The following is a 14,884-nucleotide window of genomic DNA, read 5'->3' on the forward strand; positions in this document are numbered from 1 at the left end:
GTAGTACTGGACAGTAGTAGTATTACAGCGGTCCTGCTGTACATTAGCAGTAAGCAGTAGTACTGTACAGTATTAGTAGTAATGCAGTAGTACTGTAACGTTAGACTAGTAGTGTTTCAGTTAATTATTTGTGACAATAGCAGCAGCTCTGTTAGCCGTTAGCTCAACATCACATCACGGCTAACACTGACCCGCTACTTTATCTCCACTTCCCCAGAATACATCCAGAAATATCCTCTGTCTGTCGGTTCATTCGGTTCACTAAACACCGTCTTCATCTTCCCGTCACCGTTAAACCCGGTTAAACGTCTACCGGTCTGTCCACAGACACGTCCAACCACCGACATCCAACCAAAACAAACGGTTAGCATAGAGCTAAGCTAACGTTGAGCTAGGCTAAGCTAACATGGAACTAAGCTAACAGCACGGCCGTTCTTACCTTTCTTGGTTCGGAGAAAAGTCCGCTTTAGACGGCGGAGGTTTAACGGAACATCACCGGGAACAACTCACGCAGCCGGGAAACGAACCGTTAGACGCGGCGGAGGCCGCACATGTCTAACGGCCACGGCGGGAAAAGTGTTTCACAAAGTCCGGGAGAAGTTTAACTAACTCGGCCTTATTGTTATGGAGAAACTGCTGCCGCTGCGGTCCGCCATCTTGTGTCTGTGTGTGTGTGTGTGTGTAAAGAAGTACTCCAAAGAAAAGTACCTTTACCACAATGTACAATATACTCTGTTACAAGGAAGTAATAGTTACAATAAGTAGTCCTGCATTTAATACTTATTAAAAAGTACAGAAGTACTGTCAGCTTCATGTCAAGTATCAGTCGTAAAAGTACACAAGTATTCTCAGGTTTATGTGGTAAAAGTGTGAGTAGTCAAAGTACTAAAGTATTATCAGCTTTATATAGTAAAAGTATACAAGTATGATCGGCTTCATGTAGTTAAAGTATCAGCAGTAAAAGTATAAAAGTATTATCCGCTTTATACAATAAAAATATCAACAGCAAAAGTACACATGTATTCTTAGTTTCATGTAGTTAGAGTATCAGCAGTACATAAGTATTATCAGCTTCATGTAGTAAAAGTGTCATCAGTAAAAGTACACAAGTATCATCAGCTTCATACAGTTAAAGTATCAGTAGTAAAAGTACATGTATAGTTATAGGTTATAGTTATAGGACCTTTATTGTGAAGGGCTAGTGGGAAGTTGTTTCTCTCGCCAACTTCACAAAACCGTATTACCCAGGCTTTTACTTTGAATGTCCCAGCTGGAAGCTGTTATGAATGTTTTAAAGATGGCGCCGGTTCTGGAGTCTGCGGACAGCTCAGTGGTTTTTGCGCCGTTGTATGGTTTAACCGCCGTTAATCACGCACCGAGAGCTCCGGTTTGGGTGTCATGAGGAGCAGGTCACCGTGCAGTGTTACCGGATGCCTCGTGTGAACCGGACGTTCGTTTTAACGCTGCTGATCGTCAGCAGCTCCGTGTTTCTGCTGTTCCAGTTATATTACTACCGGAAGTACGTCAGCCAGGTGAGCCACTTAAACAGGAACAAGCAAAAAGTAACCAATCACATCCTTCGATCAACTGATAGAAGAATAAATAAGTCAGTCATGGGGAATTCTTATAAACAGATAATATTATTATAATCACTGTGTAATATTTGCTGGAAAAAAGTGATGTCAACATTATTGAAACTGGACTTTATTTTGTCAATATGATAAAAGCCAATATTATAAAATATAATAGTAGCCAGTATTATGAATTATAAATATTACCTCAATACAACAAAGTCTCAGCTTTTAGCAAAGCAACTGCTTTTTTTACATTTATCATCATCAGATTTCCCAACATGCCTTTCTTCTGCAGCCTGGGCCTTACATACTGAGCCGGACAGGTCACCTGACCGCCAACGACCTCCAATGGGTGAGTCAGTACTGTGTTAGTATTAGTGTTAGCCTCGCTGTTATGATCACTGTTAGCCTCGCTGTTATGATCACTGTTGGTATTAGTGTTAGCCTCGCTGTTATGATCACTGTTAGCCTCGCTGTTATGATCACTGTTAGCCTCGCTGTTATGATCACTGTTGGTATTAGTGTTAGCCTCGCTGTTATGATCACTGTTGGTATTAGTGTTAGCCTCGCTGTTATGATTACTGTTAGCCTCGCTGTTATGATCACTTTTGGTATTAGTGTTAGCCTCGCTGTTATGATCACTGTTGGTATTAGTGTTAGCCTCACTGTTAGCATTAGTGTTAGCCTCGCTGTTAAGATCACTATTAGCTATATAACTATTTGTTTTTTCCTCACTGTTGACGTAACTGTTAGTGTAAGCCTGCGGATAGCCTCTCTGTTAGCATTAGTGTTAGCATTGCTGTTCGTAGTGCTCTCCGCAGTGATGACAGATGAAAAAAGTTTTATTTTACTTCCTATCCTGGCAGCTGTTGCTATAGTAACCTCCCTTCTCTGTCTGTTCTCCGCAGCAAACGGTGAAGAAGTTTCTGGGGTTAGCTCGTCGCTTCGGGCTGCCGCTGTTCCTCGCCGACACCGCCGCCCTGACACTGCTCTCCCATGATGCTTTGCGGCAGCGTGACCGGTTGGTGCGTGAGCCGCACTGCAGCTTTCTGTGCACCGGCCGGCCAGTCACGTCCTTCGCTCTGCACGCCAACCTGTGGAAGTACGAGGTGAGCGCGTGAGCGTGTGAAGAGCACAGATTTCACTAGCGTTAGTTAACAAACAATTGAACACATAGCTAGACAGCCTCCCAATGCGCCTTCTTTAACAGAGCATCTTAGCCGAGACGTTTCTCAAAGTACGATTGTTCATTTGTTCTAGCTAGCTCACAATAAAATAAACAAAGCCAATAAAGCTAACGTTAGCTACCGGATGTTTACGTGACCACTATTAAAAGTGGAAGGGGCTGAATCATTTTGATCTCTTTTCCAGTAAGATATTTAATTTAATTTAATTTTTTTTTTGTCTTTCAGCCCGGCTTCCTATTGGCTGCCGAGCAGAAAGGCTTCGAGCTGCTGGAGCTGCGAGGAGAAGACCCGCGATTGGCCAGTCTGGACAACCTATCAGGAGAGGAGATCCCCCTCCACTTGTTGTTCCGCCTCCACGGTTACGTCATACAGGTGAGTGTGTGTCACTGGTCAATACCTGACAACCACATAGCAACAGCAGACAGTACGTCGGCAGCCATCTTTGACATGATAGCTTTCGGGTGTGTTTGGGCTCAGGTGTTTCACCTTGTTTCTCTCTTCCCTTTAATTTCATATTGAAATATTTTCATTTTGTCCAGGTTGATTTTTATATGATTGGGAATTAATTACTTTCTCCCAGGTGGTGTTAGATATTAATGCATGTATTTTGTCCCAGGTGGTGTTCCTGTATGAGCGGAGCGGGAACTACCTGTGGCACGGAGCGCTGCGCCTCAAATCCAACATCGACCGAAGCTTTGCTCCCTTCAAACTGCTCGACTACGGACGCTACTCTGGATCCTACGACAGGTGAAACCTGGTTCAGTTCTGCTCTGAAGGAACACTTTGTATTGCTGTTAGCCTCACTGTTAGCATTAGATTTAGCCTCACTGTTTGCATTAGATGTAGCCTCACTGTTAGCATTAGCGTTAGCCTCACTGTTAGCATTAGTGTTAGCCTTGCTGTTTCCAACAGTCTGTTACAAATAAAGAAATAAAAACTGACCTGATACAGTGAAGATCTTCTTATATTCAGTGTAAAGACCTTTCATCATGTAAAGGGAGGACGACACTTTAAAACATGCAGTTAAATAACAGAACACAAGATTAATCCTGAAATGGTGTCTGAGAACTGAACTGAAGGCTATTTTTTTTTAATTCTTTAGCAATGTTGCCTTCACTGCCAGCTAGAAAACTAAACCACGGGGCGAGCAGGTTTCATCTAAATCAGGGGTCTTCAACGTTTTTCAGGCCAAGGACCCCGAAACTGAGATGGAGCAGGGACCCCCGATTATATATATATTGTATAAAATTGTGTTTTATATTAAACTGGGCCTAGTGCCATGTATAAACATAGCTCTTTATTGTGCATTCAATACTAAGCTATTCAAATAATACACAGGTTCATATGTTCATGTTGTTAAACTGACATTTAGAAACACACCTCATAACTGATACCAATGCCAACATCAACATTGTCTGTCAATTGCATGATAATCATACACACAAGCTAATCAAATAGACGTTTTTATTTTAAACATAAATGTGGAAACAAAATGAGTGATGTGCTGTTAGTGCCACTGCCATGCATAAACACACCTGTTGTCTTGCATACAACACTGAACTATTAAAATAATGGACACATTCATATTTGAAAAAAAAAAATTCGAATCATCCCAAAATTTCGCGGACCCCCTGCAGTACCTCCGCGGACCCCCTAGTGGTCGCGGACCCCCTGTTGAAGACTATCGGTTAGTTATAGATGATGTCGTTTTGTGTGGTCGCCCCCTGCAGGCCGGAGCTGGTCCTGACGGTTCTGGACGGTCTCGACGTTCGAATCCCGCGCAATGTTTCCCGTTTTCTGTCCGAGCAACGACAGGCTCGATTCTTGGAGTGCCGTTACCGTGACGCCCGCAACTTCCTGCAGGTCAGACAGGCTTTTATTGTGAAAGGGAAGGGGGGAAATTAATTTAAACCGTCTAATGGAAATATAAGAGAGTCAAAATGAACTCTCTCTCTCTCTCTCTCTCTCTCTTTCTCTTTTTCTTTCTCCCCCCCCCCCCCCCATTGTGTGTGGCTGTAGCTCTACCCTGATGACTCGTCTCCAGAGGCGGTGGAGTTTCGGAGGAAAGTGAAGTCGTTGCTTCATTTGGCCGCTCGAACTCTCGCTCAGCTCGACGTCCCGTTCTGGCTGAGCAGTGGAACCTGTCTGGGTAACAAATAGGTTTTTACGTCTCTCTCCTGCTGACCAGCAGCTCTGTGCGTTGAACACAAACCAACTCGCCAACAGTTAGTAAAGCTGGAGTAGAGATGATGTCCAGAAGGAGAAACATCATGAAGGACTTGGTTTCTGGATATGAACAAATATCTTTTAGAGAAGCTGTTTGAAGGAATGAAAGAGGTATTTAGACGTGATAAAATCATCTGTTAGCTCCCGATGTTCACTTTGACGTATTTAGACGTGATAAACGACGTGTTACGACGTCAACCCGTCAAACACAGAAGAGAACGACGTCACCGTGTCTCTTTTGTAAAAGTATAAAGAGTGAGCTGCTTGACTTTAGAGCGTCGTGTCTCCCCCTGCAGGCTGGTTCAGGCAGTGCAGCGTCATCTCGTACAGTCGAGACGTCGACATCGGCATTTTCATCGAGGACTTCCGGTCGGACATCGTCGCAGCGTTCAGGAACGCCGGACTGTCACTCAAACACAAGTTTGGAAAGGTGAAAACTATATACTTTTAATTTGTCTTTTTAATTTGTTTTTAATTTTTTAACATATTCATCAACTTTTTGCTTGTGTGTGCATTCTGAAGTAAGTGTATTTTATTTAGAAGGCATGTGTTTTATTTTGAAATGCAGGTGGGGGACAGTCTGGAACTTTCCTTTCTGAGTGACGACGTCAAACTGGACGTTTTCTTTTTCTACGACGACGGAGGCGTCGTTTGGAACGGAGGAACTCAGGCGAAGAGCGGAAAGAAGTTCAAGTAAATATTTCTGTTATTTAAAAAAAAAAAAATATTAATGGAAGTAATTTAATCATACCAATAAACTAAGTGATATTTTTATGGCAGATTGTTTACGTTTGTTGGTAAATTTGTTTTTTTATTTTTTGTGAAAAAGTTAAAAAAGTTTTTGTTACGTCTCCACATTTTATTTTGAAACTCAGGAAGTGTCACAGTTTTTTGTGTTTTTTTTTGTGTTTTTGTACACCAGGTACATCTTCCCTCGTTTCTCGTTGTGCTGGGCGGAGCTTCTGGAGCTGAAGGTTCGTGTTCCCTGTGAAACGCTCGATTACGTGACGGCGAACTACGGTTCCACCTGGAACGTCCCGGTGAGGAGCTGGGACTGGAAGTCGTCGCCAAGCAACGTGCAGGAAAATGGGGTGTGGCCTCCGGCCGAGTGGGCGGAGCTTATTCAAGTTCACTAAGAATGGAACTACAAACACTGAAACTACAAATAAAGATGAAAATAAAACACTAAGAAAAGCTGACTTTTTATTATCTGGACGACATCAACTCACATAATAAGTATAATAATAAATGTTTGTCACAATATCTACAATGTCCTTTGTATAACCATAAACTTCATCTATGTATTTATATCATTTATGAATAAAAGCACAACAATTACATCTAAATTCTGTTTTTAGTTAATCGTCCACTAACGTCATTAATATAACATTTAATACAAAGAAGATATAACTTATTATAAATATCAGTTTGAATAAAACTCTGATCAAACTTCCCTCATTATTATTTGGACTGATTAATATGTATATTAATGCATTTATTAAAAAGAGACATCCAAATAATATATAAAAAACTGTATAATTTGATCAAATAAAACTAATTTATCTTCAAACACTATTTGTCAAACTGCAGAACATTTTCTGCTGTTCAAACAATAATAAATATATATATATATATATATATATATATATATATATATAATATATATAATATACATATACTTAAAATAAAATGTCAGCTGTCATTTAAACTCCCTCCTGGTTCTTTAACACAAATCCAATCCTTTATTCTCACTCCACATCTGTCATTACATTTGATCAAATTAAAAGTTAACATCAAAGTCATGATTTTGACTCGAACACCAGATTTTAAATATATTTCTTTTGAATGAAATTGTTTTCATGTTTCTTAACTTAAATAAACTAAATCTCTTTGGATTAAATAAAAAACACTGGAAGCTTTAATAAACTCTTTGTTCTTCGCTCATTAAAAGTTTACGTTGTTTTTAACACATTATGAATAATTTGTCCATCAGAGACTAAAACACGCAAAATTACTGAGAGCGAATATTCAAATATTCCTGAATGCAAAACACACTTTGAGAACTATGTAGACAGGGTGCACCATGGGAAAGTGTTGCCATGGCGAAGAGCTCTGACACAATATGTGTGTTCAGGAAGCTCGTGATCAGAGAAGTCTGCCGAGCGCACTGAAGTTTTGTCCGTCAGCCAATCAGCTTCCAGATCCTGAGGGACGAAGAGAAGCTGAATCACTCCTCAGATTAATTATTAATAAGATAACCTGCTCCTCCTGGAGGAGCTCCCAGCATGCATCAGGTTCTCCCGGTTCCTGAGGAGCAGGTGGAGGTGAAGGAAGAGAGACTAGTGGAGAAAAGGGGAGGAGCAGGTTTGAGGAGGTGAAGGAGGAAAAGACATGTCTTCCTTTCGTTAACACTTTATTTTATTATTTGATGACATCATCAGCAGCAGTTAGTATTTAAATGTTTAAACTGAGACTGAAGTCTTTGATCTCTGGAGGACTTTAGATGCTCATAAAAGGAGCCAAACAATAAAATGACTTTAGCTCACGAGACGTCTTCAGACTGATGACAGAACTCACCAGACGAGGATATTAACCTAGAGTCCCACAACATAGTGACACACAAAGTTATACAATAACTTACAAAGTTCAGGTGGAATGAACACAACACAAACATTCGTGTCGGTCTTTGTGTGAAACATTTAAACGTGAAAAATCATCAACAAATATTATTTATTTTATTTAGTGTGTAAAGGTCTTTGTATTTAATAACGTGTCATTTCTTCTTTAAGGCAACATGTACAGCTACAAGCAGGGGGCGGAGCCTGAGGCCTGTGGGCGGGGCCTCACAGCTTGGCCTTGTTCATGCGGCTCATGAGCTTCTCCAGTTTGAGGGCGAGCGTCATGTCTCCTTTGATCCTCAGCTTCCCCGACATGAAGGCCAGCGTGGGCTTCAGCTTCCCTGAGAACCACGACAACAAACAGCTGTTACAGCAGGAGGCCCACACGAGGTCATCGCTGTCGGCGTTACCGTGGTGACGGCTCACCTGCAAACATCTTGCTGAAGTCGCCGGAGTCCATCGTCATGACAACGTCGGCTTTGACGGGCGACTGGCCCTGACCGGCGCTACCGGAACCGCTCTTCAGGTCCAGAAACCACAAGCCCTCGTGTTCTCCTTATATGGACATACACATGGTTACATTAGTGACACGCCCACAGGATCTCCTTATATGGACATACACATTTGTGACACGCCCACAATATCTCCTTATATGGACATACATTAATGACACGCCCACAGCATCTCCTTATATGGACATCATCCTATAACTCCTCACAGACTAACCTGATAGGTCGAACTGATAAATGCCCTGCGTAAACTTGACCACGTCTTCACTGATGACTCCTCTGATGGCGTTGAACGTGCCTTCTATGGGTCCACCGGAGGAGGAAGGCCTGGCTGATGAAGAGGATGATGGTGGTGGTTTGAAGGCTGGTGTTGCTCCTAGCAACCAGAACACACAAACGGGTCATTTCATTGAAAGACGTAAACATCAAATATACACGTTGGGATGAAAAACTGCTTGTATTTTTTAAATCTGTTTAAACTTTCAACAGTACATTTGTAATATTACTAATAGTAACAGTATAACACTAGTATTGTACTAGTAGGATAACAGTATTTAAAGTTGTAATAGTATAATTTGCAATACTGAAAGTAGTGTTTGTGTTGTTTTCAGGGTCAAACTGATTTCAATAGTATAACAGTATTACCAACTAGCAGTAGTATTTACAGTATTTGTAGTATTTACCATGTTGCTCCATCTGTCCGACCAGGTTCTCCGGTGCTTCGTCCAGGAAGAAGTCCGGCAGCAGTGGGTGACCTGTTGACCAATCAGAGACCGCCATGAGTACCACATGACAGAAAGCGGGAAGCACTGACTACCCATGCTAGGTTAGCGTAAGCATCAGTTAGCATGATGTCACCTGGCTGGACGGCGTACTGATCGAAATCCTGGACTCCCTGCTCCTTCAGGATGTCCTCGTCAATCAGGAAGTGACCCGTGTAGTCCTTCGGTCGGGTCAGGACAGCGTAGGCGGCGTCCGCCATGATGTCAGACGTACGACACTGTTTACTGATGCCCTCGCCTCCCAACATATCCATCGCTGCGGTCTGGATCGCTACAGCAACACACAGGTCAGAGCAGGGTTAGCATCATGGAGAGGCTGTTAGCATGCTAGTCTACTATGAGGGTTTATGAGGAGTCTGTTAGCATGCTAGTTTACTGTGAGGGTTTATGAGGAGTCTGTTAGCATGCTAGTTTAATATGAGAGTCTATGAGGAGACTCGTAGCATGCTAGTTTAATATGAGTCTATGAGGACTCTGTTAGCATGCTAGTTTAATATGAGAGTCTATGAGGACTCTGTTAGCATGCTAGTTTAATATGAGAGAGTCTATGAGGACTCTGTTAGCATGCTAGTTTAATATGAGAGAGTCTATGAGGACTCTGTTAGCATGCTAGTTTAATATGAGAGAGTCTATGAGGACTCTGTTAGCATGCTAGTTTAATATGAGAGTTTATGAGGAGACTGTTAGCATGCTAGTTTAATATGAGAGAGTCTATGAGGACTCTGTTAGCATGCTAGTTTAATATGAGAGAGTCTATGAGGACTCTGTTAGCATGCTAGTTTAATATGAGAGAGTCTGAGGACTCTGTTAGCATGCTAGTTTAATATGAGAGTTTATGAGGACCCTGTTAGCATGCTAACATTTAGCCACTGACCAGTTTTAGGCCAGAGGGCGTTGACGGCAATTTGACCTCTGAACTCTTCTGCCATTCCAAGGACACACATGGACATGCCGTACTTCGCCATCGTGTACGCTGAAAGAAAAGGGAAACATGTTCAGGATAAACAGAACAGAACAGGTGCATGATGGGATGCTGGCTGGTCGATATGATTGGTTGATATGGTTACCTGTGTGGTTCTTGAACCAGACGGGGTTGAGGTTGAGCGGAGGCGACAAGTTCAGGATGTGAGGACTGCGACTCTTCAGCAGGTGAGGGATGACCAGCTTAGACCTGAAACATACAGACACTCGCTAGCTGGAGCTCGCTAGCTGGAGCTCGCTAGCAGCACTTAAACTGTAATAAACTAGTTAACATCAACTTGCTACAGTTCGTTTACAGAAGCTCAGTAACATAAACTCGTTAATGTCGGTACATTAACTGAATGTTTTTAACAGCCAGCTCATCTCAGAATGATCTCCTGGTCTCTGCAGGACCTTAAAAATACTCTGGTCTCTGTTCAGAACGTGGTTTACGGGGACATCCAGACATGATGCAGATAAGCGTTCTCATGGGGATGTCATGTCACCTCTAATCTAAGTCTGTACTTTGTCCAGCTCAGTCAGTTTCTATACAGTCTTACTGACAGGTGTCTGGGTTATATGGTTTACGGGGACATCTCGACGCCACCAATGGTTCAGGTGTGTGTGTGTGTGTGTGTGTGTGTGTGTGTGTGTGTGTCCTACGTCAGGTAAGTTCCTCTCAGGTTGATTCCCAGCATCAGGTCCACCTTCTTAAGGGGCGTCTCCAGAGTTCCTGTCAGACTGATGGCGCTGGCGTTGTTCACCAGGATGTCGATTCCTGACCAATCAGACGCATGATAATGATGATGTCATCAGCTGTCAGTCTGAGCTGATCCCTCACCAGCTTCCCACCCACCAACACACCTGGACCTTTTATTACCTCTAAAACCTTAAAGAAACCTTCACTTTCTTCAATGAAAACTGTTCATTCATATTTACAGCAATTTGAATAAATATTTTAAATAAAATTCCACTGAAGAAATAAAAAGATTGTATTTTCAAGCTTTTTACAAATTGTTTTAAACTATTTCAGTAATTTTTTTGAAATAAAAATGTGAAGTATATTTTTAGAAATTTGAGAAGTATTAAAACTATGAACTTCTTCCGGTCAGTATTTCTACGTCAGTGTTTCCCCTACCATTGTATTATTATTTCAGTTTTCTTTTTTGTTATAGGAATGTTCTGTCGAATATGTAGACAGCATAACCCCCCCCCCCCTCCCCCCCAAGCTGTAAACCTAGGGGAAACACTAAGTATTACACAATCACTGAACTTGTTTATTATTCAACATTTTACTAAATTTACTCACATTTAGTGTAATTTTCTGTTCTTAAACGTTTAATATCTAAACAGACTGTTTTTATTCAACACTGTAAAAAATGTTGTTTACCTCCAAACTTGTCGACGGCTTTCTGAACAGCATCTTCGATCTGCTGCTCATCACGGATGTCGACAATACAAGCCAACGCTTTCCCTCCTGCTGCCTCCACTATCTCACACACACACACACACACACACACACACACACACACACACACACACACACACACACACACACACACACACACACACACACACACACACACACACACACACACACACACACACACACACACACACGTTTTAAAGATAATAATCCTTTATTAGTCCAACGGATTACAGCAGCAAAGCTGACGGTGCAACATTTGACATCAGTAGAAAACAAAACAATAGTTTTATGTTACAGAGTATTTATATCTCTGTAACATAAAGTCCTGCTCCTCTATAGAAACAGAACCCTCATCTCCTCTCCTCTCCTCTCCTCTCCTCTCCTCTCCTCTCCTCTCCTCTCCTCTCTGTGTTCACTTCCTGTAGTTCAGAGTTCCTCTCTTGTGGTCACATGACTGCTGGTCTCAGATGAATCAATCATGACGTCATAGTTTCACTGAGGAGCTCAGTTTAATGTTTTTAACAGAATCTGGTTAAAGTGAACTCTTTATTAGAGGAGACATTTATAATGACAACATGAAGAATAAAATGTTTTTGGTGAAATATGATTTGAAGCTTCTTCACATGATGTGTTCAAGGACCGTCGGAAAGTTGATTTTTACAGCTTATTGCTGATAAAACGCTGTAGTTTTGGAGTTTGTTTACAGAAAACATGCTTCTCAATCCCGCCGAGTTTGTTAGCCTGTTTGTTTGTTAGCATGTTAGCTCCTCACCCTCCTGCGCGGCGGTGTAGATGGTTCCCGGTAGTTTTGGGTGGGGTTCGGCGGTCTTGGCGGCGATGACGATGTTGGCTCCGTCTCTAGCGGCCTTCAGAGCGATGGCTTTACCGATCCCCCGACTCGCTCCGGTGATGAAGAGCGTGCAGCCGGCTAACTTCCTGAAAAACACAGAAAGAAAAAAACTTAGCTAACATGCTAACACACAGCTAATTCCAGCTGAGAGCTAAACTAGCTCCATGGACTGTCAATGGCATGCTAGCGGTATCAACCCCTGTTGCCACTCTTTATGCTAAGCTAGGCTAACCCCGTCTCACTCAGGTTTGAGGAAGTTTTATTTTTTATATTATTTTATAAGTAAAAAAATAAAAACAATTTAAATAAAACCAAATTTCAAACTCGTGCACTTTTTAACAGCTTTGAATGTATTGCAAAATATTTGTTGGAGTTCAAATTTAAATCCGTCTTTTAAAGTTGTCATTGTGTATTTTGAAATTCATTTACTTGAAAAAATATAAAGTCAATCACTGTGTAGCCCCGCCCCTAAAGCATCCCCTGCTTTATGGTCTGTGTGACTCTAAATGGACCATCATGTACTAAATGAACATCATGCTGTATTGAAGAAGACTTGAGACCATAATATGACTTTGAGGTAATTGTGTTTATAATCATTTTTAAAAATGCAGAATGTTGACAAAAGCCCAAATGTCATCTACCAGACAAACAGCACAACTTAATCCATCATGGCCCTGATCACATTAATAATGTTTCTATCTAAATCTGTGAAATAGTACAGTTGTGACATCACTACTGTACTCGCTCAGAGTATTGTGTGTTTCTCGTGAGTTTCAATACTTTCACAGTATTTATACAACGTTAACACCGGCTTTATAACAAAAGACACTTTTTACAATATGGACCTTTATATCACTTCTTAAAACAGTGTTATAGACTGGCTTAATGGTTTTATCTTTATTTGTGGATTTTAATAAATTCTTTTACAAAATGATTTAATTCTTTATTTGTTTCTTCTTTCTGTTGTTATTGCCTCACTTTTGCTGCTTTGTCTGTCAAAACACTTTGTAAACTCTGTTTTTAAAGGTGGTATATAAATAAAGTTATTATTATTATGATGTTATAATCAGCAGAACACTCAATAAGAACAGTTTTACAACATGATCGCTCATTGGAGCTGACGTCACCAGACGTCATAGAAGAACACGTAACTTTTAGAAAAGAGTTGTTTAAAGTTCAAAGAACAGACCGACCAGCACCGAACTACGTCACGGGTCTGAGGCGGGTGGGTCTATAGCCCGGCTCGGCTCGGGTCCGGTCCCGATAGACCACGTGCTTACTTCACTTGAACTCTATTGTCTGACTGAAGGCCTGCCGTCGGTTAGATAATGACGACTGGAACGCACGAGAGCTCCGTAGAAAGAACCTTCATTTCTCAACGTGTCTTGCTCAAAGGTCAAAAGGCAGCCGGACCGGAACCAAACTACTCGTGTTTCTGAAGCAGAAACCCTCACTTCACAATTCGGCGTCAGTTAAATCACAAACTAAAGGTGCTGAAGCGGCTAAATCTCAACTAATCACCGAGATGTTTCTGGGTTTTCTGATGAACGCTTTGGTTAAAATGGAGTTCTGTTTTGGGTCAACGGACATGTCGCGAGCTCCCTCGCGTGCACTCACCCAGTGTTCTGCAGCATGGTCGGTTCTGTGATGTTGGACTGAAGGTGAGTTCACCTTAAAGAATGACAGTCTGTCGTCTTCTCCACCTTTCACCTACTTAAAGATACTCCACTCAACCGGAAGTTGAAGAGCAACTGCTCCGCTCCACTTCCGGTCTGCTGATCAAAGATGATATGAGACGAAGGGATGACTCACTCCTCGGTTGTTGATCTTCACGTCGTGATTTGTGATTGTTGTGATTGAATCCACACCTGGGCCCCGTTCATCGTACGTGGCTAACTGAGTTAGCCGGATAATGTTCAGGATGAGATTACACGAGTCAGGCTTTTCGGTTCCTCGAAGCAAGTTTGGAAAAATCACCATAGCAACACATCCATAAGCTTGAACCTGCTCCAGCGTTGAACACCACACGCTGCAGCGAGCATGGACGCCTCACAGCCTGATGCAGCCTCGCGCTGTGGAGCGATGCTTCATGTCTGAACAGTGTCGGTGACGAGAGAACATCGGGAAAGCCGCTGCACGCTGTGCTGTTCATCACGTTTAGTTGGTCATGATGCTCATGATGTGTTGATGACGTCACCATGGTACATGTTGTACTGATCACCATGCTGAGTCATGTGTGTGCTCAGTGTGGACTTGCTCCCGTGTCCTCTTGATGGCTGTTTGAACTACATGATGGTGTAAAGCATCATAATGATGTGACGGTGTTATTAGTACACCATAGATATCATTACTGATGAACATGATGAAGAACAGAGACAATCACACAACATTTATTTTACTGCTGATTATGAATAATACACACACACACACTGATCCGCCCACACACAGATTCACACACATTCAAACTCCTAGTTCTATATGTAATAGATCTATATTATAGAACTGTATTCTAGAAGCGCATACAGCACATCTATCCTCATCAGCATCTCTTCATTGGTATCAGTTAGATCCTCTCTGGGCTTGTTTTGATCTTCTTGGTAAAGAGTTGAGATCCTTCTTGTCTCTAGATCTCATTGGATGATGCGTTCCATGAAGCTGCTGCCAGCAGCACATTTAAAGACGTGTCCTGTGATTGGTTGGGGTGATGAGGCTCTTAAAATGAGCCGATACATGTTCCCAACACTTACGC

The 14,884-nt window shown here is 41.9% G+C and overlaps 2 protein-coding genes across 3 annotated transcripts; one reads left to right on the forward strand and one right to left on the reverse strand.

Moving 5' to 3' along the window:
• The first annotated feature begins 954 nt into the window (after positions 1 to 954).
• Positions 955 to 6,175, forward strand: fktn (fukutin). 2 transcript variants are annotated; one of them, XM_079179105.1, is made up of 10 exons: positions 955 to 1,532; positions 1,843 to 1,926; positions 2,483 to 2,683; positions 2,987 to 3,133; positions 3,378 to 3,508; positions 4,492 to 4,624; positions 4,781 to 4,910; positions 5,284 to 5,417; positions 5,556 to 5,680; positions 5,910 to 6,175. In XM_079179105.1, exons 1-10 carry the CDS (start codon positions 1,431 to 1,433, stop codon positions 6,121 to 6,123), a joined length of 1,401 nt encoding a protein of 466 aa, XP_079035231.1. In that variant the 5' UTR covers positions 955 to 1,430; the 3' UTR covers positions 6,124 to 6,175. The 2 variants fall into 2 exon arrangements, with proteins under 2 accessions (XP_079035231.1, XP_079035232.1); XM_079179106.1 differs by having other exon boundaries at positions 956 to 1,532; positions 1,870 to 1,926.
• Positions 6,176 to 7,396: 1,221 nt separating this feature from the next.
• Positions 7,397 to 13,866, reverse strand: hsdl2 (hydroxysteroid dehydrogenase like 2). The gene is made up of 11 exons (XM_079179107.1): positions 13,753 to 13,866; positions 12,058 to 12,221; positions 11,247 to 11,345; positions 10,520 to 10,634; positions 9,964 to 10,067; positions 9,771 to 9,869; positions 8,973 to 9,167; positions 8,798 to 8,869; positions 8,332 to 8,490; positions 8,032 to 8,160; positions 7,397 to 7,946 (listed from the first exon to the last, which is right to left on the reverse strand). Exons 1-11 carry the CDS (start codon positions 13,767 to 13,769, stop codon positions 7,831 to 7,833), a joined length of 1,269 nt encoding a protein of 422 aa, XP_079035233.1. The 5' UTR covers positions 13,770 to 13,866; the 3' UTR covers positions 7,397 to 7,830.
• Between the last annotated feature and the right edge of the window lie 1,018 nt (positions 13,867 to 14,884).

This window comes from Pholis gunnellus, assembly GCF_910591455.1.
Source record: "Pholis gunnellus genome assembly, chromosome: 18".
Classification (NCBI taxonomy): Eukaryota; Metazoa; Chordata; class Actinopteri; order Perciformes; family Pholidae; genus Pholis; species Pholis gunnellus.

What these genes read in the sequence shown, in the direction of transcription:
- fktn (XM_079179105.1), top strand. Translation starts at nt 1,431, where the DNA reads ATGCCTCGTGTGAACCGGACGTTCGTTTTAACGCTGCTGATCGTCAGC. An exon ending in CCAACCTGTGGAAGTACGAG is followed by an intron (nt 2,684 to 2,986) that starts GTGAGCGCGTGA and finishes TTTGTCTTTCAG; the next exon opens with CCCGGCTTCCTATTGGCTGC. An exon ending in TCAAACACAAGTTTGGAAAG is followed by an intron (nt 5,418 to 5,555) that starts GTGAAAACTATA and finishes TTTGAAATGCAG; the next exon opens with GTGGGGGACAGTCTGGAACT.
- hsdl2 (XM_079179107.1), bottom strand. An exon ending in CTACACCGCCGCGCAGGAGG is followed by an intron (nt 11,346 to 12,057) that starts GTGAGGAGCTAA and finishes TGTGTGAGATAG; the next exon opens with TGGAGGCAGCAGGAGGGAAA. An exon ending in CGCCCTCTGGCCTAAAACTG is followed by an intron (nt 9,168 to 9,770) that starts GTCAGTGGCTAA and finishes GTGTTGCTGTAG; the next exon opens with CGATCCAGACCGCAGCGATG.